Raw genomic sequence first — 23,335 nt, 5'->3', positions numbered from 1 at the left:
TCTTCCGAAAAGTCTTCTGCTTGACTGCTATGACCTAAACTATTGTAGTTCCCCTTCTAACACTCAGAACCCTCTTTTTATAGCTCCATTTACTCCTTTGACCTATGAAATATAGTCCTATCCTAAAATGTGTTCTTTAGCCTCCATTCCCATGGAGGCATAATCCATTCTCATGACTTAAATAATCATTATTTCCATTCATAAGACACCCAAATATAAATATTCAACCCCTCTTTATTAAATTTCGAAGCCCTGGTAGCACAGTGGTTAAGAGCTCAGCTGCTAACCAAAAGGTCGGCAGTTTGAATTCACCAAGCCACTTCTTGGAAACCCTATGGGGCCGTTCTAACCTGTCCTATGGGGTCACTATGAGTCAGAATCTGTGGCAGTGGGTTTTGTTTTTTTTTTTTAATTAAAATTCAGCCCCACATTTCCAATTATCTCCTATATATATTCATTCATTGAATATATATATTACTGGCCATTTTAATGCAGCGCTGCTCTGACAAAGCCTAAAAGGCAAATTTAAGTTCCCAGCTTTAAAAAAATATTAGGAAGAATTGTATATTATAGCCTCATTCATGATCCCTATTCCAGCTCTGCCCCAAGCTATGTCAAAATACCCTGCTTTAAACATCATCATGTCAGAATCTGTAGGTTTAAAAACAAATGACAGCTTTTTCCAAAACCATTTCGCCCCCAGATTTCCTATTTTGTCAATCATACTAATCACTCATTCACCTAAGTTTGAAATGTTGCTTTCACCCTTAATTAGCTCTTACTCCTTTCTCTCACAGCTAATTAGTCACCATTCTTGTCAAGTAATCCTTCATAATATTTCCCTTTTATTCCCCCATTTCCTTAATAAATTGTTCACTGCATTCATAAACCAGCCTAACCCTTTGCTTGGAGTTAATTCTGACTCATAGCCACACTATAGGAAGAGTAGAACTGCCCCACAACGTTTTCAAAGTTGTACTCTTTATGGGAGAAGGTTGCCACATCTTTCATCTCCCAAGCAGCTGATGGGTTTGAACTGCTGACCTTTTGGTTAGCAGTCGAGCACTTAACCACTGCACCACCAGGGCTCCTACATCCACTTTCTTCTGTCATTTCCGGTACTATCCAATTAACTTTGGCCACCTCCAACAGCACAAGATATATTGGCATTGTTTCAACATTTTTTTTTTAAATGAATGGCCAGTCTTCCCAACTATGCCTCGAATTCCTTAAAAACAGTACCAAATTTTATAATCTCTTCATTCCTGTGCTTACTAGATAGTAGATGATGAGTAACTTCTTGCTATTGATATGACTAACTTTCCCTTAAAAAGAAAAGTTTCACTTTCAATATCTACCTCTAGAATCAGATTTAAATATAGTTCAAGTTAACCCAAATTAATTTTGCTTGGTTTTGGGGATATTTAACATATAACAAAAAGAGAGGCAACCGTTTTGGAAAAAGCATCAAACTTAGAATTTGATCCTGCTTTTCCTATTAACTAGTCAGGATGCAAGTTTCTTAACTTTTAGCCTCCTCACCTGTTATACAGCTCTCTAAAGGAGTTTATTGTGAAGATTAAATGAGATAACGTATGAAGGTGCTTTGAATATTTCCAAATCTACATAAACAGATTGTCATGTCTCAAAGAATCAACATCCTACTGTTTTAAGATAATCATTCTTTTGTTAACCTTATAATTAGAAACACCCAGCAATCTTATCAAGTTCATTGAAAAACCTGTTGTGTGATGGTTCCACACCAAATTAATGTTACTTAGTTAACACTGTCTTATCTTCAGCTTCTTCAGGAAAAGCCCCAGCCTACCATCCTTGGGTGAACGGGTGACTGTAGATTCCCATGGTTTTTCTAGTGGGCATAACATTTTTACCAGGGTTCAGGCAATTCACTTGAAATTAGAAAATTACATCCCTTCTTTGCCTTAAATTTACTTGCAGGTCCTCCCACGTACCTTCATATCTAATGAATGGGTGTGTTTGCCTTCCCTAGCTGCCTTGTGGAAACCCTGGTGGCGTAGTGGTTGGAAACTCTATGGGGCCTTTCTACTCTGTCCTATAGGGTCGTTATGAGTCAGAATTGACTCGATGGCACTGGGTTTTGGGTAGCTGCCTTGTGATGTATTTGTTTCCAAATATGTCTGCCATGTAAGCCTGAGGGTTTTTTTAATTTTTTTTTTTTTACAGTTCATTTATTTTATATCCCTGGCACCTAGCACAAAGCCTGGCACTTAGTTCTTGCTCAGCATATACTGAATAGAGGAGCCCTGGTGCCACAAGCGTTAAGCGCTCAGCTGCTAACTGAATGGTTGGGGGTTGAAAACCACCCAGTGGCTCTGTGGGAGTAAGACCTGGTGATCCTATAAAGATTACTGCCTAGAAAACTCTATAGGGAAGTTCTGCTCTGTCACATGGGGTTACTATGAGTCAAAAATTGACTCGACGATACCTAACAACAATGTATGCTGAATAAATGAATGAATGTGGAAAAGGTAACACTTCAGATAATGATGATGTTTTAGTCCCTTTTTATTCCCCACTTTTCCCTTCCCCTGCACAAAACAGTATAAATACTGGGAGGCTCTAGTGCCCCAAGGACCTTCAGTTCAATTGACAAGACCATGGGGAGCCAGGCATCTGTGGCAATCCCTTCCCCTTTCTATCATCTACCCTTAGGGTCCCAGGGGTTTCTTACAGGTCATGCCTTCCAAAAGATCCCTCTTCTCTGCTTAAAAAGGATCATAATTTTTGTGTTCTGTTATCAATAAACTCTTCTAAAAGGACAACCATTTGGTGAACTCATTCCAATTTTGTTGTTGATGACAAGCAACTCTGTAATGCATTATCTCATTCTGGAATATTTGCATTAAAAAAAAGAGATGAAGAATACTTTGAAGATAAATAGGATTGAGCCAAAGGAATGATTTTCTGATGGTGGGATGTCAGAGTGACTGGTGGCTGGGGGAGGGAGAGGAGGGAGGCTTTAGAGCAGGAGGGCTTTTCCTTTGCTCTGCAAACCTACTTGTAGGACCAGCTCTACTCAAAGAGAAAAAAAAATCTTTGTTACAGCCTACTCTGTGCTTGTGGTCCCCTCCTCTATTTCCTGCATTACAGAGCATTGTAGGGGAAAGGGAACAAATTTATGCCGAACAAAATGACTGCCTACTGGAATCTCTCTGAGTTAATATCATTGATGGACCAGGTTGGGGCCTGGGAGGAGAAGAGAAGGTGCAGATAAAAGGTGGATCAGCTCAAAAGAAACTCTTTCTCCAGCTTTAGATTGCTGGGGGTATCCTCAGTCTATTATAAAAGAGCTGTCCGGACTTTAAACCCTTGATTTATTCTCCAGCCAGCCTGAGCAAATACTCTGAGGAAGGAGTTAATTCTCTGCAACATTTCTTATGTCACCTTGATAGTCTCAGAGTTGTCATCAGGCTATGTGATTTTTCCAGTACTGTTCATTCAGCTAACTGCACACCCATGTATGCTGGGAGCAGCTCCCTGATCTCTTCAACCTGGCCACCTCTGCTTTCCTTTGAGCCAATGACTGGTATCTAATTCTGCATCTCCAGGTGCACTCCACATGAATCAGTGTAAGCAAATGCCACTTTCATTGAATTTTGTCTCTTTTTTCTCTTCTTGAAAATTGGCAAAATATTGTATAAAAACCATTTTTCCTTGTCTAACTGGAGAAGGATTTTGCATACATTCTTCAGCAACGTTTTTATGCTTTTTTTCATATTCTGGTGACAGGAATATTCTAAATATTTTGCATTTTATATCACATTTGAAGAACCATGGCTTTATCCTTTTGGATTTTTGTTTCTAAATTGAAAGAGGGTAATAACTGAATGATGGATGTGATATAGATTTTAAAGCTTGCACCCAGAGTTTTAAATCACAGAATGTAAGCAAACAAATCATGTTGTACAAAATGGCCTAATCCAAATGTCACCTTCAGGTTCTTTGGGACAACCCGTAGCCCCTTGGTTTTGCTCTTATTTTGGTTGCAGCGGTACCTTGGTCCAGATGCTTTTGGAACTGGCTGAGGTCTCCTGGGCTTCCTCCATGTTGCTAACGGCACTACTGTTCCAACCACCTCTCAGCAGCTGGGGGATTTGCATCGCTGTTGTATATACATCAATAGGCTACAATTGAGACATGAAATGATCAGCAGAGAAGCAAGATCCCCATATAATTAATACCATTTTAAAGAAGAGAACAGAAACCCTGGTGGCGTAGTGGTGAAGTGCTACAGCTGCTAACCAAAAGGTCGGCAGTTCAAATCCACCAGGTGCTCCTTGGAAACTCTGTGGGGTGGTTCTACTCTGAGCTGTAGGGTCGCTATGAGTCGGAATCGACTCGACGGCAACAGGTTTGGTTCTTTGATTTGGTAGAGAACCGGTACTTCACAGAGGCCTGTGCATTTCCAATTTGTTTCAAAGTCACATGGTTAGGGCCTCTGGAGGAATGGCATAACTCATAGAGATACACTCAGAAATACAGTCCCTGGAGATTCAACTGCTTTTTCTTACCTGTAAATTTGAGAACTGTCCTCAGGGATGGAAAAGATTCTTCCAAACCCAAATGACTGAAACGCCCTTGGCATAGCCATGTATCGACTCGCTGTGTTTAGGAACCAAATGCCAGGTGAGAATCTGCAGCAACTGTAGCTTTGAGGAACCAGCTGCAGTAGCTCGCCTAGTGGTGTTTCCAGTGTTGAGCGGGTATGTGTTTTGTGTCTCCTCCCCACAGCTATTGACCTGCTCTACTGGCGGGACATCAAGCAGACAGGAATAGTGTTTGGGAGCTTCCTGCTGCTGCTCTTCTCCCTGACCCAGTTCAGCGTTGTGAGTGTCGTGGCCTATCTGGCCCTTGCTGCGCTCTCAGCCACCATCAGTTTCCGCATCTACAAGTCTGTTTTACAAGCTGTGCAGAAGACCGACGAGGGCCACCCTTTCAAGTGAGTGCCCCAGGTTTCCAGCCCTTCCCCAAGTCTCCCATTGCTCTTCCCCTCTGGCTCTGTTTCAGATCACAAACTTACTTTCCATCATGTTTGTCTGAGACATAACAGACCGGTTAGAGATTTTCTTAATACCCTGTCTTTTAATAGCTAATATTTCTGGTGAATTTCTGGAAAAAACTCAATTATCCTTATTCCAACACTAATTGCTTTGTTGAGGTTTTCCAAAGAGTGGCTGGTAGATTTGAACTGCCGACTTTTGGGTTAGTAGCCAAGCTCTTAACCATTGCACCAGCAGGGCTCCACATTTTAATTACTCCTACAACTAGTAGAAATCATAATCCATTCTAAGTGTGCAATGTTCTATAAAGAGTGTTTCAACAGTTACTTAATCTTCTCAACCCTGTGCAGAAGGCAGGGTGGGCATTACAATACCTATTTACAGGTGGAAAAACTAAGGCTCCAAGAAGAGAAGTGGCTTGCCCAAGTTCACATGGCCAGTGAATATCACAGAGCTAGGACTAGGGTGTTTGATTTTTATTTTCATGTTCTTTCTGGTTCCTGAAGGGCCAGCCCTCTGAGGGGCACAAGGTTCAGGAAGAGCCTCCTAATGTGCCCTCCTCTGCATTTTTATACTGAAGACATCTGATTAGAAGGACGGTGAGGAGGAAGAAATCTCTAAAAAGGCAATGTACTAAGAGAATATGTATAATGTGTTAGAGGGGAGTATTAGCATTGCCAGCTGCATGCCTCTCAACTCCACCCCCAGTTTATCTCCCAGTGCTAACTTATAAACCCTGGGAGCTTTGGGCACTGTCTGTCAGTCTCACCCCCTTTCCTGGTACCTGGCCCCAGAGTGTAGGCTCCACTGCAGGTGTCTTCACTCCTCTATCCAAGGGACAGTTCTGAGTCCCAGATAACAGATGGAAATAAATGATGCTGCAGAATCTCTTCTGGGCCAGCCTTAGTCACTCACCCACAACTTCTCTGAGTCCTCCGTGACTCACCTTCTCACCCTCACCAGTCAGCTGAATCAAGGCCTCAGCAACACCAGGCTCTTAAAAAGGGAAAAGACACCTGCTCACGGGGGCAAAAGGCTGTATATCAGAGTCCCTTCCCAGTTGGATTCCTGGGCTCAGGGTAGAAGACAGTTATAGTCTGGACATCCTTGCCCTTGGTATATATTTGGGCTTGTAATGCAGCGTTAATGCATCTTCTGGGCTATAGCTTGGCCACACAAGTTCCCATCCCCAAACGTAAGAAGAGTCGCAGAAGCGGAGTGTCATCTCAACAGGGCATATGTATGCGTTGTCTGCTTCAGTGGCCCTAGCTTGTGATCAGAGTCCATACCTTTAGAGTCCTCCCCTGGCCCCTTCTCTGCCCTTAGCCATTTGAGCAAGACTTCTTTCTCACAAGTTCTTGGTCCCAAGGCTGTTATGTTAAATGGAGAACTTAACCTCTCATTTAGCTTGTATCTTCAAGTACCCAGTTATAGGAACAAGAGTCTAACAATTAGTCTACAATTAGCTCAACTGTCTTATCTTCCTTAAGGTGACAAATTTGAAATTTAAAACTTTCCTCTGACTAAGTCATTTTGATCAGTGAAAGGAATATTTGACTCAGAGTACATTTTGAACTGGAACACACTATCTTGACAAATCAGTATTTTTCTATTTTTATTAAAGGGGCAAAAAAAACACATTATTTAAACATAAAGTCCCTAAAACTCACACCAAACTCTGCTTTACCCTTTTCACCTCAATTCCCAGAGTTAGATACAGGGCTTCAAACCAGTTAGTTCTGGTTCCAGCCCCTGCTAAGAATTTGCATTTCTAATAAGTTCCCAGGCAATGCTAATACTTCTGATTAGGGAACAGTTCTGAGAACCATTAGTAGAGAAGTGATTCTCAAAATTTAGTATACATAAGAATCACCTGGGGATCTTGTTAATTCAGTATTGCTGGGGTGGAAATGCAAATTCTCAGCAGGGGTTTGAACTGGAATGAACAGGTTTGAAGCCCTGGTTAGATAAGCATTGTAAGAACCATAGGGATGTCTTGGAGGCAGACAACAAGACAACATGGCACTGTTGTAAAACGGTGGAGGGCAGGTCATGAAAGAACGGAGGGAAGAAGAGAGGGAAAGTTGATGTCTGTGGGTTAGCATGGAACAGGAAGATGCTGAGCTGGATTGCCTTATATATATTTGGGAAGCCTGGTTTATTCACCCCAAAATTAAATTTAACCATTTGAATAAATAAAAAATGTAATTACTAAAACAGAACCAATGAGTATTTTAACATGGCCCAGACTGAGTTTTCAGTGCTCTCTAAATAGAACCTGGAAGTAAATTCTGGAATTTAAACATGAACTCTTAGAGTTTCGATGAGCAGCCAGAATTGGCAGTTAGGATTTTCGGGTATCTCGCCTATTTAAAAAGATTCATCTCCATGCAACCAAGAAAAGTGCAGGTTTTACCAACTGCCTAGTGGGCCAGGAATATAAGAGAATTCAACAAATAAGCTCATTTGGGCTGACTTTTCTCTAGTCCCTGCCAGTTTTCCTGAATTGGCAGCTCACACTTTCTCTTTGGTACAGAGAAACAGTTACAATGCCCCACTACGAGCCATGATCCTGTGTTCTCCAGTGTACTAGAAGAGGGGCGTACAGTGCCTTGTGGCCTACTTGATTGTATAAACCCCTGAGATGACCACCTGTCATCTTCAGAGTGAGAGAAGGAAAGCTTAGCGGTTAATGGGGTACAGTGCCAGCCAGCCTGTTTCATGATCCCCTCTGATGGTTCCCTGTGGGGATGGTGGGTTTTGACAGGGCCTACTTGGAGCTCGAGATCGCCCTTTCTCAGGAGCAGATTCAGAAGTACACCGACTGCCTGCAGTTCTACGTGAACAACACGCTTAAAGAGCTGAGGAGGCTCTTTCTCGTCCAGGACCTGGTGGATTCCTTAAAAGTATGATTGCTTACACCATTCACTTTACAGTCTTGATTTTATTTTCCCTAAAGACTTTTTTTTTTTTTAAAGACATAGTATTATAAGCTACCACGTAATGAAGAATAAAAAGTAAATGCTAATCATGGTCTAGAGTTAGAAAACCTCCAGCTAAATGCCACCTTGGAGATCATTTAATTTAATCTCTTCATTTTACAGTTAACAAAGTTATGGCTCAGAGAGGTTAAGACACTTGTCTGAGGTTGCCCAGTGAGTTACTGGAAGAGCTAGAATCAAACCAGGGTCACACAGCTTCTAGTTCTGCACTTTTTACAACACACCAAGCTGCCTTTTCTTACCATTTGTAATTCCTCAGGCAATTTTCTAAAATTAATTAAAAAATAAAAACCTAGTTTGAGGATGCAAAGAATACATGCAATTTTTCACTGAAAGAAACGCTGGAGTCTGCCAAAAAACAAGACCTCCAAGTGTCCCTACACAGTTGCCACTGAGAGGCTGAGCAATCTGAAGGATTGAGGTCTGGCAGATCCAGCACTCAGCCAGCACCTGGACCCTGAGGTTTTATTCCTGCTGCTCTCGTGAATTCAGTGGATTTCTTTGGGCATGCTGCTTTCACCTCCCTATGATTTACCTGTCAAATGGAAGTCAATCCATCATGATTTGTCAAGGCCATGAGCAGGGTAGGGGAAAGCTCCAGTAAGGTTGTGAGTTTTCTGTGTCCCCAGAGCACTTTGTACACACCCTGCCAGGCGTCTTGTACACAGGGGCTGCCTAGTAACTGTTCAAGGAAAGGCAGAGGGAAAAGTGAGCGATGTGATCTTGACCCGTAGTGCTCTACTGGAATATGACTTGCCAAGTAATACTGACGAGAGATGCCAGGGAGATTTAAGGAGACATTTCTATTTGTATTTAAAATGTAAAAATTGTGGCCTAGATCCAGTGTCCACAAATCTTTTTTGTAAAGGCCCAGATAGTAAATATTTTAGTCTTTGTGGGGCACAGTCACTGTCACAACTACTCAACTTTGCCATTATTGCCTGAAAGCAGCCAGAGACAATAGGTAAATGAATGGCCATGGTTGTGTTCCAGTAAAACTTTACCGAAACCGAAAATTGAATTTCATATTTTTACCCATCACAAAATATTATTCTTGTGTTAATTTTTTTTTTATCCTGTAAAAATGTAAAAACCTTTTTTAACTGATGGGCCCATATAAAAACAGACAGAGGCCATAGTTTGCCGATCCCTGGACTGGGTTATTTCATTCAGTCCCTCAGATTTCTTAACAAAGAGTTTCGCAGGTTTCCAGGAGGGCTAAGGGATGGAGCCTCTTTCACTGACTCTCTGATGAGCTTGAAACACCTTGTTGCTCTTATATTTTCTATCAAAATTATCATGTATTTTGCTTCAAATTTTAATCTAAAAAAAGTCAGTAAAATGAGATTCTTGTATGTGCCACTGTTTTAGAAGCTCTGATAATCCTTTCATTCTTCAGTTTGCAGTGCTGATGTGGCTCCTGACTTATGTTGGCGCTCTCTTCAACGGCCTAACCCTGCTGCTCATGGGTAAACACCGACAAGAGCCTATTATGTCTCGTTTCACACATGTAGAGAATGACATACTGTTAGCTTTCAGATTGTCTTGGTAGATTCCTAGGCACAAATGCCACAGATACCCTTGAGTACAGATCATTTCCCTTACCATCATAGTTTTATTAAAGATTGTCATAATAATAATAAAATTTATTATTCTGAAGTTTTTTTGTTTGTCTTCAACCACAACTGGTTTTATTTGGCTTCTAATATATACTTATTTACAATGGAAGCTATAGATAGAGATTAATTTTCACCTTGGAGGGCACAGTAGTCCGGGAATGATGACATAATGTCTGTAAAGAGCGCATTATCTTTTTATTTTCCTGGTGAACTGCCCTGTTATCATTTATCTAGAATGCTGGTTATTATAACTAATGCTATAGTATTATTAGAGTATATATTATACTAACTGTATAAAAATATGTATGTAAACTTATTCTTACTGATAACTCTCAGAATTTAATACTGTATTTGTTTTTCATCCCAGCTGTGGTTTCAATGTTTACTCTACCTGTAGTGTATGTTAAACACCAGGTAAGTTCTGTGTGATGTCAAACATTCGTGGTAAATTTTGACCTCGTGACCTTTGGATGTGCTCATGATTTCTTTCTTTTCATAGGCACAGATTGACCAATATCTGGGACTTGTGAGGACTCACATAAATTCGATTGTGGCAAAGTAAGTTACATAGTGTAATTCATAAACAGGAGAGATTATTTTGGGCAGGCGTTTGAGTGGATTAGGTAGGGGTAATAAAAAGGTAGCAAAATAATAGGTTGACTTATGATTTTCACTCACTTACTTAAGTAATATATTCATTCCCTTCCCAATTAGATTATTTCAGAAAACAAGTGTAAATTTTAAAACTCTCAATTAAACCAAACCTTCGGTGGGTTATTTCAGGTATCATAATGAATGGGTATGATAAAGATATTAAGGACTCTCTGGGGACTGGGCCATGTCCATGAATGAGATTGGCTGTTGGAAAGAAGGATACCTGATTTGGAAAAATAAAATTAATTTATAACAATTTAATTGAAATAAAAACAAGTTAAAAACATTACTAATTTTTAAGTAATAGTACTAATTTTTTTAAACCATTAAAATTATTTTCTAAAAACTTTAAATGTTTTAAGATCTGTAAAATTTCTATTACCTAAGTATTTTAAATTATGTCATTTCACCTCGACAAGTATGTATGTGTGTTTGTTTAATTAAGTCAGAATCAACTCAAAAGCAGCTAACAACAACAATAACTTTATGGGATACCTTACGTATTAAAAGATTAAGATTCTAGTTACAAGTATCCACGGCTAACATGGTCATTAAACTTTGCAGTTTTCCCTTATTCTTAAATTGGTAATTCTCGATTTATCTTCATCTAAAATAGAGCCCTCATGGTGCAGTGGTTAAGCATTTGGCTGCTAACCAAAAGGTTAAAATCTACCAGCTGTTCCTTGGAAACCCTATGAGGCAGCTCTGTTCTGTCCTATAGGGTCACTATGAGTTGGAATCAACTCTGTAGCAACAGGTTTGTCATTTTTTGTCGTCTAAAAGATAGTTTTTATGTTGTAGTTATTATTCAAAATGTTATTTTAACCAAAAGCTGACCGAGGTTTCAACTACAAATATATGTCACGAGGGGATCAGACTTTGTCAACATAAACTCTCATGTGGTTGGACCTAGGTGATGGTTAGATTTAAAGAGAAGTATTTTAAACACTCAAAGATGGATAAAACAAATAGGAAAAACAACCATTTTAAACTAAAGTTCCTCTGTATTAGGCTACTCAACAATCAGATGGTCATAGTGTGGTGGCTTGCATGAATGCTGTGATGCTGGAAGCTATGCCACCAGTATTTCATATATCAGCAGGGTTGCCCATGGTGGACAGGTTTCAGCAGAGCTTCCAGACTAAGAAAGACTAAGAAGAGGCACCTGGAAATCCACTTCTAAAAAAACTGACCAGTGAAAACCTTATGAATAGCAGCAGAATATTGTCTCATATAGTGCTGGAAGAAGAGCCCCTCAGGTTGGAAGGCACACAAAATACGACTAGGGAAGAGCTGCCTCCTCAAAGTAGAGTCAACCTTAATGACATGCATACAGTAAAGCTTTTGGGACCTTCATTTGCTGATGTAGCATGACTCAAAATGAGAAGAAACAACTGCAAACATCCATTAATAATCAGAACGTGGAATGTACGAAGTCTGAATCTAGGAAAATTAGAAGTCGCCAAAAATGAAATGGAATGCATAAAGATTGATATCCTAGGCATTAGTGAGCTGAAATGAACTGGTATTGACCATTCTGAATCAGACAATCTTGTGGCCTACTGTGCTGGGAGTGATAAATTGAAGAGGAATGGCATTGCGTTCATTGCCAAAAAGAACATTTCAAGATCTATCCTGAAGTACAACACTGTCAGTGACAGGATAACATCCATATGCCTGCAAGGAAGACTAGTTAATACAATTATATTCAAATTTATGCACCAACTACTAAGGCCAAAGATGAAGAAACTGAAGATTTTTACCAACTTCTGCAGTCTGAAATTGATCAAATCTTCTCAATCAAGATGCATTGATAATTACTGGTGAAAGGAATGAGAAAGTTGGAAACAAAGAAGAAGGATCAATATAGTTGGAAAAAACTGACCTTGGTGACAGAAACAGCGCCAGATATCGCGTGATAGAATTTTGCAAGACCAACAACCTATTAATTAGAAATACCTTTTTTCAACAACATAAACGAGGACTATACACTTGGACCTCACCAGATGGAATAAACAGGAATCAGATTGGCTACATCTGTGGAAAGAAAAGATGGAGAAGCTCAACATCATCAGTTAGAACAAGGCCAGGGGTCGACTTCAAAACAGACCATTAATTGCTCCTAAGCAACTTCAAGTTGAAACTGAAGAAAATTAAAACAAGTCCGCAAGAGCTAAAATACAACCTTGAGTATGTCCAACCTGAATTTAGAGACCACCTCAAGAATAGAGTTCACTCATTGAACACTAATGACCAAAGACCAGAAGAGTTGTGGGAAGACATTAAGGACATCATACATGAAGAAAGCAAGAGGTCATTAAAAAGACAGAAAGGAAAGAAAAGACCAAAATGGATGTCAGAAGAGACTCTGAAACTTGCTTTTGAACACAGAGCAGCTAAGGTGAATGGAAGAAATGATGAAGTAAAAGAGCTGAACAGAAGATTTCAAATGGTGGCTCGAGAAGACCAAGTGAAGTGTTAAATAATGAAATGTGCAAAGACCTGGAGATAGAAAACCAAAAGGGAAGTACACTCTCGGCATTTCTCAAGCTGAAAAAAACTGAACAAAAAATTCAAGCCTCGAGTTATAAAATTGAAGGATTCTACAGGGAAAATATTAAACAACACAGGAAGCATCCAGATAAGATGGAAGGAATATACAGAGTAACTATACCAAAAAGAATTGGTCAACATTCAGCCATTTCAGGGGTTAGCATATGACCAAGAATGCATGGTACTTAAAGGAAGAAATCTAAGCTGCTCTGAAGGCATTGGAAAAAAGCAAGGCTCAGGAATTGATGGAATACCAATTGAGATGTTTCAACAAACAGATGCAGCGGTGGAAGTGCTCACTCATCTATGCCAAGAAATTTGGAAGACAACTATGTGACCAACCAACTGGAGGAGATCCATATTTATGCCTATTCCCAAGAAAGGTGATCCAATTGAATGTGGAAATTATCAAACAATATCATGTATATCATACTCAAGTAAATTTTGCCGAAGATCATTCAAAAGTGGCTGTAGCAGTATATCAACAGGGAACTGCCAGAAATTCAGGCTGGATTCAGAAGATGACATGGAACCAGGGATATCATAGCTCATGTCAGATGAATCCTGGCTGAAAGCAGAGAACACCAGAAAGATATTTACCTTTGTTTTCTTGACTATGCGAAGGCATTTGACTGTGTGGATCATAACAAATTATGGATAACATTGCAAAGAATGAATTCCAGAACACTTAATTGTGCTCCTGTACATAGATCAAGAGGCAGTTGTTCAAACAGAAAAAAGGGGATACTGCGTGGTTTAAAGTCAGGAAAGGTGTGTGTCAGGGTTGTATCCTTTCACTACACCTATTCAGTCTGTGCACTGAGCAAATAATCTGAGAAGTTGGGCTCTGTGAAGAAGAACAGGGCATCAGGATTGGAGGAAGACTCATCAACAACCTTGCTTGCTGAAAGTGAAGAGGACTTGAAGCACTTACTGATGAAGATCAAAGAGTACCGCCTTCAGTATGGATTACACCTCAACATAAAGAAAACAAAAATCCTCACAACTGGACCAATAAGCAATATGATGATAATCGAAGAAAAGGTTGATGTTGTCAAGGATTTCATTTTACTTGGATCTACAATCAGCCCCTCTGGAAGCAGCAGTCAAGAAGTCAAATGATGCGTTGCATTGGGCAAATCTGCTGCAAAAGATCTCTTTAAAGTGTTGAAAAGCAAAGATGTCACCTTGAAGGACCAAGGTGTGCCTGACCCGAGCCGTGGTGTTTTCAGTCACCTCATATGCGTGTGGAAGCAGGTGCTAAGTTGAGCCTTTTTGATCTTCTTGGAGGATATGTCCTCCTTGTTGAGGAAGAGCACAATGGATGTGGTGGCAGAGTAGCAGTGGTTGGAGATGCTGTTGAACAGGTACAAGCTCTCATCCATGTGGTTCCGGGGGGACAGATACTGTTGGACACCCGGGGACATGGCAGCTGCCCCCACGTGGGCCCTGTCCCACAGGCCAAACCCTCCTCCCCAGGCTCCTGGGCATGAGAGGCCTCCCCACTCAGACAGCTTCAAGAGCACCTTCTCTACCGGACACTCCCTGTGTGGCTCTGCCCCCCTCAGGTGAGGCTGCTGGCTGCCTCCTCTCCTCCTTAGACAGCTCTGGAATGAACCTCCCCTCTCAGACGCTCCTCCTTCTGCAGCACTTCCTCTCCTTTAAAGCGGGCAGTAGCCTACTTTGAGTTGTGGTGTTGGCAAAGAATATTGAACATACCATGGACTACCAAAACCCTGGTGGTATAGTGGTTAAGTGCTATGGCTGCTAACCAAGAGGTTGGCAGTTTGAATCCACCAGGCGCTCCTTGGAAACTTTATCAGGCAGTTCTGCTCAGTCCTATAGGGTCGCTATGAGTCGGAATCGACTCGACGGCAGTGGGTTTGGGTTTTTTTTTTGGACCAAAAGAAAGAAAAACACTGCTTTGGAAGAAGTACAACCGGAATGCTCCTTAGAAGCAAGGATGGCGAGACTACGTCTCACATACTTTGAACATGTTGTCAGGAAGGATCAGTCCCTGGAGAAGGACATCATGCTTGGTAATGTAGAGGGTCAGTGAAAAAGAGGAAGACCCTCAACGAGATGGATTGACACAGTGGCTGCAACAATGGGCTCAAACATAGCAACAATTGTGAGGATGGCTCAGGACTGGGTAGTGTTTTGTCCAGTTGTACATAGGGTTGTTATGAGTCGGAAGGGACTTGATGGCACTTAAGAAACAACAACTGCTATTAGGTTGCATGTCATCAGTTAGAGTTCCCTGCTGCAGTATATGAAGATTTTGTTTTTTACTGTGTACTATTTACATTCCTGTTAAAGTCATTAGGGACTCACAGGGTACTATGGGGAATTTGAATCTGTATCAGATCTACAACACATTTCAGAATGCCTGGAATTGTCAGCTTGGACCCAAGTGTAACCAACATCTAGTGAATATCAGCAAATTAAGGGTAAAATAGTCATTATTTTTTATTCAGTTATGACAGCATTGTATAGCATGAAACTTGGTGGTGCCCAAACCTGAGGAACCTGTTAAAAAATTTATTTCCCAGACTCCATAACAAACCTGCAGATTTAGAATATCTGAGGGTGGGTACCTGGAATCTATATTATAATGAACTTCCTGTGACTTTTTGGCAGCTAGAGGTGTGTATGGGACTATGGCAAAGAACACTACATAGGAGTTTGGAAACTGGGAGATAGACGATCTGGTTTCTAGTCCTAAGTTGTCCTGTACTTAGATTGGGGATCCTGAGCAAATCACATCTAATAATTGTTTGATTGGTTCACAAAAAAAGGAGTGCCTGTTATGCCCCAACTACTGCATATCAACCGGCTCAGAGGGTACCAAGATACATGACATGATCTCAGACCTAGAAGAGCTCTCAGCCTTTTGGTGCAGACAAAATTGTAAAACAAAAAAAAACTATAAGGCAATATAAGAACTACAGTACAGTTGTGTAAAATGTTAAGGTAAGAGGGATAAGGGGAGAACTGTTCCTCTCTGGAGGGGGAAATGAAAAGTCACTAAGATGAGGTGACATTCAACCTGGGCCCTGAAATATGAGTAAACATTTATCAGGTGGATAATAAGGGGAAAGACATTGCAAGAAGAAATAACATAAGCAAAGGCAGAGAAGTATGAAAATGTTGGTCATGTTCGGGAGCAATGAGTCAATCAGTGTGTCTGAAGCTTAAATGAGTGGAAAGGTCAACTGGAAAGATAGGCTGGAGTCAGGTGGGGAATGCTCTAAGGTCTTTTGACTCTTATCTAATAGGGAATGGCAAACAATTGATGTTTTTAAGCAGGGAAAGGAATCGATCAGATTTGTGTTTTACAAAGATCACTATGACAGTCTAGTGGGAGAAGAATTAGAGCAGGAAAAGAGTAGAGATATGGCCATCAGCTAGGAGGCTATCACAATTCAAACAAAAGTGATGAGGGAATAGGCCAGTTAAAGCATGGGAAAAGATAACAAAGAATACAGCTTATATGCAATGTAGTTGTTAAATTAAAATCAGAAATCAAGATTGTGAAAAGAAATTAGAAGGGAAATATGTTAACCGTGAGCACTAATGTGGCTTCAGATTTGGCTCTGAACTTGGTAGCTAGGACAAAAAGGGGAACTGGGTAAGTTACATAGTTCTTATTATCAGAAAGGAGGAAAGCAGTTCTTCAAGAGAATGTGTTTTTCCTGGAACTAAATTTGAAAGGAAATTTCTTAGTAGGATCTTTCCTTTAAGGTCCCTTTAACCTCAGAAATTCTGATCCTGTTTAAGAATAATTCCAGCCAAGGAATTTATACCATTTTAGTAGAACAATTAAGATCATGATCCTTGGAATAAAAAAGAAACTGGTTTGAGTTAATTTCTGGCATTTTTTTATGTGCTCATCATACATGTTTTTTGACTCTTTAAGGCTTTTTATCTATAACTAGGAAATAGTAATAATTCATAGAGTTGTTGGGAATTAAATGAGACAATGTAAAGTACTCTTAGTGACACATAGAAAACACTCAATAAGTATATATACCTTGGTCATCACCATTATCCTATTACTTTTTAAAGGTCAGTTTAAGAGGCATGTGGAGGGCAGTCCCAGATGGGGTCAGAAGACCTCAGTGCAAGTTCCTCCTCTATACTGAGTGGGTGGATGACCCTGTCCAAGTCATTTAAAGTTTCTGTGTCTCAATTGGGGGTAATAATGCCTGCCTTATTTACTTACTTAGGAAACCCTGGTGGCATAGTGGTTAAGAGCTCAGTTGCTAACCAAAAGGTCAGCAGTTCGAATCCACCAGGCGCTCCTTGGAAACCTTATGGGGTAGTTCTACTCTGTCTTATAGGGTCACTATGAGTCAGAATCAACTCAACGGCAACAGGTTTGGTTTATTAGAATTTTGAAAATAAGGAAAAAAGTCTCCAAAGTTAAAAAAGTAAAGCAAATATTGTAGAGGGAATTAAAGCTTTAAGTAAGTAAGAACATAATAAAAAATTTGCCTTGAGAGAATACAGCTTCCTATGTTCAGGTGAGTTATATAAGATGATAAAAGAGCCTCAGGTTTTACCTGGAAGCTCTTTTGGTGATATTTGATAAATATCGAAGAATGAAGGACATCCCTGAAAACTAAAATTGGATAGGAGTGTCACTATTTTTCAAAAGAGAGAAGAGTAGCCTCTAGAAATTACCATATGATGAATTGAATGCCTAATTTCAAGCAAAATTCTAGAATGAATTAGGTACCAAACAAACAAACAAAAAAACTCATTGCCATTGAGTCGATTCTGACTCATATAGCAACTGTATAGGTCAGAGTAGAACTGCCCCATGGGGTTTCCAAGGAGCAGCTGCTGAATTCAAACTGCTGATCTTTTGGTTAGCAGCTGAATGCCTAAACATTGCACCTTCAGGGCTCCATTAATATGTAAGTAAATACCAAAGAGTCAAATGGACTGCCCTATCTAGTGAGTATTTTGATTTCATTAAGGTACTCAACAAGCCTTCCTGGTGCCCTTGTGGAGAAAATGGAAATATTGTATGTATGGTCCAGATTATAGCACTGTTGAATAGAGTTCTAGAAGGTTGAAAAAGCAGTTCATTAATCCATCAACTATCTGTCTCAGGTGGGTGTAGTGATGTGACACAGGGCCCTGATTTTGACCCCATTACCTTCAACCCAATTACTTCACGTAACTAGGCAAAGACAAGCCAAATATACTTATCAAAATTCTAGGTGACACACAGCTTGGAGCAAAAGCAAATTCCAAAGGTGGTAAGCTCAGATTCAAAATGAATCAAGTGATCTTAAGTAAGCTGGAATGCTGAGCTTAAATCAATAAAATGGAATTAATAGGAAAAGTAAAGTCCTATATTTACATTTTTAAAAAGGCAACTTTACAAACAGAATGAGGGAGGACCAGTTGAGATAGGATTTAAGGGTAGTGTGTTTAAAAAATACCTGGGGGGTTTTAATTAACTGATCACAACCAACTGTGAGTCACTGATGTGCTGAAGCATCATCTTTTTAAAAACTCAAAGCGAATGTAGATGTTATTAAGAGTATAAAGTCTAAATTGAAAGAAGCCATAGTGCTATTACATTCCATATTGGCCATTCCACACCTGTGGTTTGATTACAGCATTGGAAATTTTAAGAGATGCATTAATATACTGGAGTAATGCCAAAGAAAGGTGACAAGGGTATTGAGTATTGAAAATCTGACAGTGGCGAGTGAAAACCACTAAACGAAACTGGGGATGATTAACCTCGAAAAGAGGTGACTTTAAAAGAACACAATAGCCATCCTTAAATATTTGGAGATTTATCATGGTGAAAGGAGCAGGCTTTCTGTTTTTCTCTAAAGGGCAGTGAGTGGACGTTCTGGAATTTCTGAAATTTGAATTAAACATAAGAAACAACAGTAGCATTTAGAGTTGTTCAACAATGAAACAAATTGCTCCACGAAGCAGTGAACTCCTGACATTCAAGTATTCAAGTAGAAGTTAGTTGACCACTGTCACAGATGTGATAGAAAGGACTTCTGCGTTGGGAAGAAAGTAGAATTAGTTAACATCCAGCCTAATGTAATAGTCTAAGTTCTTCAAAATTAAAAATTTTGTATTAAACTATTTTGAAAAGCAGTATACAGATCTCAGGTGTCTGGAATGCTTAACTCTTTGCTGCATTATCAGTTTCTCCCTCTACTGGCTTATTTCCATAATAAAAAAACCTTGATTCCATGTTTCGAAGTACCTTGCACCCCATTTCTTTGCAACCCTTTATGGCAAAAATTCTCAGAAGAACTTTGCTATTAGTATCTCTATTTTCCTCTCTTCCCGTTTTCTCCAACTCAATCATGCCTTCACCCTGAGCATTTAAGTTGCTCTTGCCAAGATCACCAGTAACCTTCACATTGTAAATCCTGTAACCTCCTCCCAATCCTCATTACATTTGGCCTGTCAGAGTCCTCACCATGACCACACTGCCTTTGATAAATACTCTTCTCAGCTATCGTTTCACTGCCTTAGCCTCAGCCACTTTCTCTCAGTGTCCTCTCCAATTTCTCTTCCTCTGACCTACTTCTCATCCAGTCGTGTGGCTCAAACCATTATCTCTACTACAAGGGCTCCAAAACTTGTGTCTCCAGCCCAAACCTCTTCTACTGAGTGTCAGGTCTATCTACCTATGTCTCTTATATTTTCTGTCCAATATCCCTTAGACATTTCAGACTCAACATGGCCAAACATATCTTGCAATTTCACCAAGATGTGTTTTTCCTCAGTCATCACTATTTCGGTAAATGGCACTATCATTCATCTGGCTGCCCAGTCCCAAAACAGAAGAATTTCCCTTGATTGCCTGCCCCCCTTTCCTTTGCCCACCCATTCAGTCCATCAACATGTCAGGGGATCTGTCAGCTCCATCTCCAAAACAGATCCCCAGACTGTTCATATCTCTGCATTTCTGTGTCCACCGTATAATCCAGGCCATTGCCTCTGGCACATGGACCCTCCATCCTTTATTGCTCCCACCTCTATTTCCCCATTGTCTTCACACAGCACCCATAGTGATTTTCATGAAACAGGCATCAGATCACATCATCTACCTGCCTAAAATTCATCAGTGATGTCCCATCACACTGAATAGAATCTCAGCTTCTCACCATGGCCCACAAGTTCTGACACCACCTGCTTACTGCCTGCCTCTCAGACCTCCCCTCTCCACATTCCAAGTGCAGTGGCCACAACACCCCTCGCTCCCAGGCTTATCGTCACTTTAGGGCCTTTGCCCTCACTATTTCCCCTTCCCAAGACACCTCATGCCCTGATCTTTGCCTAGTGACCCTTTCCTGTTCAGAAGGCATCTGTGTCTCAGATCAGTGAATTTAAAGTCGGCACCACCCCACCTTGTCATTGCTGTCCATTCACTTCCTAGCACAATATCTTGTTTTGTTTCATAGCATTTATCACCATCTGAATTTCTCTTGTTTGTCTGCTTATTTATTTTGGCTACTCAACCCCTAATGGAATGAAAGCCCCATGAGAGTAGGCACCTTCTCCCTTTTGTTGACAACTGAATTCCAGCACCTGGAAGGGTACCTAGCACAGAGTAACATCTCAGTCAAAATTGGCATGATGAGCTCATAAAGCTTTGAATTAACAAATCCAAATTCATCTAGTGTAAACCTGTCCTAAAATATTGGTATCATACTGTTAGAATCACAGAATATTTTTTTTGAGGTATCTAGTCTACACCCACATTTTAAAGATGAGTGCTCTAGAATCGGAAAAGCTCAGGGGCTGGCCACATGTCACACAGCTAGGTAGTAGCAGAGCTGGGACTAGGACCCAGGTTTCTTGATTCCAATTCTGGGTAGTTTTACTCTGCCAAGGGTGACTATATAGACCCTTTACCTGGAGTCATCCGTATTTATGCCCATTGGCCTGGCATAATTAGTACCTTCTTTCTCTTTCAGAAGTGTCTCGGTTTGGTTAAAGATTACCCTAAATATGTCACAGCTTCTGCAGGCCTAAAATGTATCAACCTACTTGTCACAGATTGAATTATGACCCCCCAAAAACATGTGTATCAATTGGGCTGGACCATGATTCCTGGTATTGTGTGATTTCCCTGTATGTTGTAAATCCTGCCTCTATAATGTTAATGAGAAAGGATGGGTGACAGTTGTGTTAGTGAGGCAGGACCCAACCTACAAGATTGGATTGTGTCTTGAGGCAATCTCTTGAGATATGAAAGAGAGAAGCAAGTAGAGAGACTGGGGGATCTCATACCACCAAGAAAGCAGCACCAGGAACAGGGCGCATCCTTTGGACCTGGGGTCCCTGCGCCTGAGAAGCTTCTCAACCAGGGGAAGATTGAGGACAACGACTTTCCTCCAGAGCCAACAGAGAGAGAAAGCCTTCCCTTGGAGCTGACACTCTGAATATGGACTTTTAGCCTACTTTATTGTGAGGAAATAAATTTTTCTTTGTTAAAACCATCCACTTGTGGTACTTCTATTATAGTAGCACTGGATGACTGAGATAATACTCATCTGACTAAAAAGCCATAATCTAAAGAATGGGGCTTTCTTGTGTCAGACATCACCTTTATTCTTTATTATACTTTATTGTTATATAGAAAAGTATGTATAGACACTCATATATAAAACTATAATACCTTCCAGAGTACTAAGCTCTTAGCTAGTTAAACCAACAACAAAGAGTGAACACATAAAATGATTTCATTAATTACTATCTTTTGATATTATGTCTTTTCAGGATTCAGGCTAAAATCCCAGGCGCTAAAAGGCATGCCGAGTAAATTGATATCCCACCGGGGACTGGACACAAACAGGAATGTTTGGAGTGGTAACAGCTCTGTTCTTACACGTTACTGCAAATTGATTGTTTTTCCCCCCGTACCATAATCTTAGAGACAAACTTTAAAACAGCTGTTTTTAGGCTGTTTCTGTACTCGTAGGATATTTGAATCATTTGTGTCAAGCACTAAAGTATAGAGAAAAATGTATTAGATGTGGTTTTTATTCCGTGTTGCTAAAAAAAAAAAAAAAAAAAAGTGCATGATGGTGAGAGCCCAAGTTATCTTTCCTTCTTCGGTGTTCTTCTTCTCCTCTCTGCCATGCTTCTGTAGCTTCTAATGTTCCCTGTGGCTAGGCCTTTCCTGGTGCACTGACGCAATAGTGGAAATTGCTTAAATGTCCCTGGGTTGCTGGTTGGATTAATCTTTAATAACAATATATATAGACTTGTAGACTGATGTTTTAGTGTTTTCCCAACACACACACAATGTAAAAGTAAAAGCAGTCGACCATACTCATGGTAATCAGTTTTGTATAACTGAAATAAATAAATAAACAAACCTCAAACAAACACGCAGTACTTCTGCTGTATGGGATTGACGGGCTGACTTACATGTATGGTAACTAAAAGAGTACCAGCATGTTAACTTTATTACAATTTGTATTACTTTCTCTGTAGTTCCTAATGGATTTAATCATGGACTCTGGATATTTGCACTTATGTACTTGATACTGAATGCATAAATAAATGTTACTACGTGTACAAAGTTCTCCCTCTTTTCTCGTGGTCTTACAGGAAAATGCAAAACCTCTAAGAAACCAATGATATTCTGGGAAGGCTGAGATCAAGTGCTCACTTCCCTGCTGTCTCCAGGACCACCTGGTCCAACCCCAGCTTGGTGGATGGCTTCTTTGGGCTATTAACAGAAATCACTGAAGATTTGTAAAACTGGGAAAGAAACACTCTTTACAGTATACTCTATGAGGTTAATGCAGCAGTTTTAAATGGTTAGAAAGAAAACTTGAAAATTATATAAATCCTTACATAAACTTTTTAAAATAATATGCAACACCACACTGGCATAAAACAATTGCTATGAACTCACTCTTTTGTTGGTATTTATATTGAGTACCTACTCAGTGCAAAGCACTGAGAATAGGGCTGTGAATAAGGGCCATGACAATTCTGCCCTCACCAAGTTAAGTCTTCTAACGATCCCTTGCTGCTTTTTTTAAAAGTCCAGTTGCCCATTTTATTTCACTGTTAGAGTCAAAAGTCAAAGATGAAGAGATAGAAGTGAATGAAAGTAGTAATAGTGGAAGAAAAAAATATTAATAATGACTTACAAAAAGCTACTTTTGTCCAGTTTTACACTTGGGTCTAATAAACATCTATAGATTATCCTTCTGCACAAAGTGGTGTGAGGGACACAAGGGCAACTTGGCACTTTGCCAACAACCAAGAAGCTTCCCATCTTGGTGTTGAGGAGAGGGGTGGCAGGGAAGTTGTTGTTGTTGTTGTTGTGTGTCATCCTATAGCAACCCTATGGGACAGAGTAGAACTGTAGCTATGTGGAAATCCTAACTAAATAAAAGGCAGAATGAAATATGAGCTATAAAACAAGACTACAGCAACAGAGAATGTA

At 40.1% G+C, this 23,335-nt stretch overlaps 1 protein-coding gene across 4 annotated transcripts in view; it reads left to right on the top strand.

Moving 5' to 3' along the window:
- RTN1 (reticulon 1) overlaps positions 1 to 22,719 on the top strand; it is a 257,793-nt gene extending 235,074 nt beyond the window's left edge. For 2 of the 4 annotated variants that reach the window (XM_049897445.1, XM_049897443.1), the window contains exons 4-9: positions 4,774 to 4,981; positions 7,810 to 7,948; positions 9,444 to 9,513; positions 10,031 to 10,077; positions 10,163 to 10,221; positions 21,649 to 22,718. In XM_049897445.1, coding sequence (XP_049753402.1) covers positions 4,774 to 4,981; positions 7,810 to 7,948; positions 9,444 to 9,513; positions 10,031 to 10,077; positions 10,163 to 10,221; positions 21,649 to 21,691 — 566 coding nt within the window. In that variant the 3' untranslated portion in view covers positions 21,692 to 22,718. Of the gene's footprint in view, positions 1 to 4,773; positions 4,982 to 7,809; positions 7,949 to 9,443; positions 9,514 to 10,030; positions 10,078 to 10,162; positions 10,226 to 21,648 lie in introns of those variants that run through there. The other 2 variants (XM_049897441.1, XM_049897442.1) reach the window with 2 other exon arrangements.
- Positions 22,720 to 23,335: the final 616 nt, after the last annotated feature.

Source organism: Elephas maximus, chromosome 10 (assembly GCF_024166365.1).
Source record: "Elephas maximus indicus isolate mEleMax1 chromosome 10, mEleMax1 primary haplotype, whole genome shotgun sequence".
Taxonomy (NCBI): domain Eukaryota; kingdom Metazoa; phylum Chordata; class Mammalia; order Proboscidea; family Elephantidae; genus Elephas; species Elephas maximus.
This window is presented reverse-complemented; position numbering and strand designations above follow the sequence as displayed.